At 44.1% G+C, this 1,448-nt stretch overlaps 1 protein-coding gene across 1 annotated transcript; it reads left to right on the top strand.

The window, feature by feature from the left end:
* Window positions 1-726: 726 nt before the first annotated feature.
* On the top strand, window positions 727-1,396 carry lenep (lens epithelial protein). The gene has a single exon (XM_083989773.1). It carries the CDS (start codon window positions 921-923, stop codon window positions 1,218-1,220), a length of 300 nt encoding a protein of 99 aa, XP_083845899.1. The 5' UTR covers window positions 727-920; the 3' UTR covers window positions 1,221-1,396.
* Window positions 1,397-1,448: the final 52 nt, after the last annotated feature.

Here is a 1,448-nt window from a genome sequence, read left to right as displayed (position 1 = left end):
GGGTCAGTCGGACACCCACATTCTGCCTTTTTGGGTGTTTGTGGGTCAGAGATAGGAAAACCAGAGCTTGAAGTTCTAACATCGCTGTGTGCGCCTGTAGTGTGTATTTGTGTGCGTGTGTACGTGTGCGTGCGTGAGTGCTGGAATAGACCCACATGACCCTCTGCATCATTAGTGACCCGGTCCTGTATTAACATCATTCATCACAGTTGCCTTTGTTGCATGAAAATCCTTTCAAAACATTTTTTTTTCTTGTTTGTTGTTGGTGTTGGTGATAGTGTCGATGATGCTGTTGTACTTTTTCATTTGTGTTTTTTGAAAGCCAAAGGTTACTTTCAGATAGTGTGCACAGATATTGATTTTTACTTTATATATTTCCGTTTTAATACTTCTTTTTGTTTTTAGGGAAACATGTCTGTTTACACCTGTATCTGAAAATATAGATTGCATATATAAATACATATATCATTCATCTCTCTTTGTGAGTTTGCCTTTTGATATGATTGCACAATTCACCCAAGTATTTATTTAAACTCTGATGGAAGATTAAACAACACATACCTAGAAATTATAATCACCTGTCACATGCTGTCCCGAACAAAGAGTGGGATGTAGCACTGGGGAATATTTGAGCTGCTGGAACTCTCTTGTTTGTGAACAGACGAGGCTGTAACAGAAGGGGGCTGATTCAGGGATTGTTAAGGCTCAGAGAGAGTATGTGGGGGAGTGGTGATACACAAAAGAGGGGAACAGTGCACAGCAAAGGTAAACAAGGCCTTTAATCAACCAGCGAATGTTTGAAAGCAGGGAAGAGTCTGGAAATCACAGGATGTGAAAGGAGGCAACCTGCAGTTCACATAGGAGGTTATAAGTAGAGGAGCCAACGGTGCCGGGAACACGGAGCAGATCTCAGCTGTTGCATGAGCCGGGTCCAGTCCCATTTGTCAGACCTCTCCTCCTGTTTTCATCGACTGCCCTCCTTCTTGCTTCTGCCTGATCGCTCCCCTTCCTTCACCAGAGCAATGCATCCCCAGCGTCCTCTTCCCCAAGCCATGCCATCCTCCTCCTCTCTGGGACAGCACCTGCGGGACATGGCCATGGGTCTCGGCAGGGGCAAGAACTTCCTGGGAGGAAACTTTGCCTACAGTTTCATTCAGTCGGTTAAGGAGTGCCTCTATTTCCTCCTCTGCTGCTGGTGTATCAAAGAGATCCTGGATTGACGGACTGAGAGAGCAAGTAGATCAAGTGCTCATTGATTTTCCTCCATTTCTCCGTTGGCTCCCATTGTGTAATTTCAACCAGCTTTTATTTCATCAGAAATGGAGTGTTTGATCAGCGGTGCTGGCAAAGCATTGGCAAGTATGAGTCTTGTCTCATATGTCAACAATTTACCACTTCTGTAGCCTACACAGTGAATCAAAATCTCTCTAATGTATATAATGCAGTTA

Source organism: Trachurus trachurus (genome assembly GCF_905171665.1).
Source record: "Trachurus trachurus genome assembly, chromosome: 16".
NCBI classification, from domain to species: domain Eukaryota; kingdom Metazoa; phylum Chordata; class Actinopteri; order Carangiformes; family Carangidae; genus Trachurus; species Trachurus trachurus.
This window is presented reverse-complemented; position numbering and strand designations above follow the sequence as displayed.

What these genes read in the sequence shown, in the direction of transcription:
- lenep (XM_083989773.1), top strand. Translation starts at nt 921, where the DNA reads ATGAGCCGGGTCCAGTCCCATTTGTCAGACCTCTCCTCCTGTTTTCAT.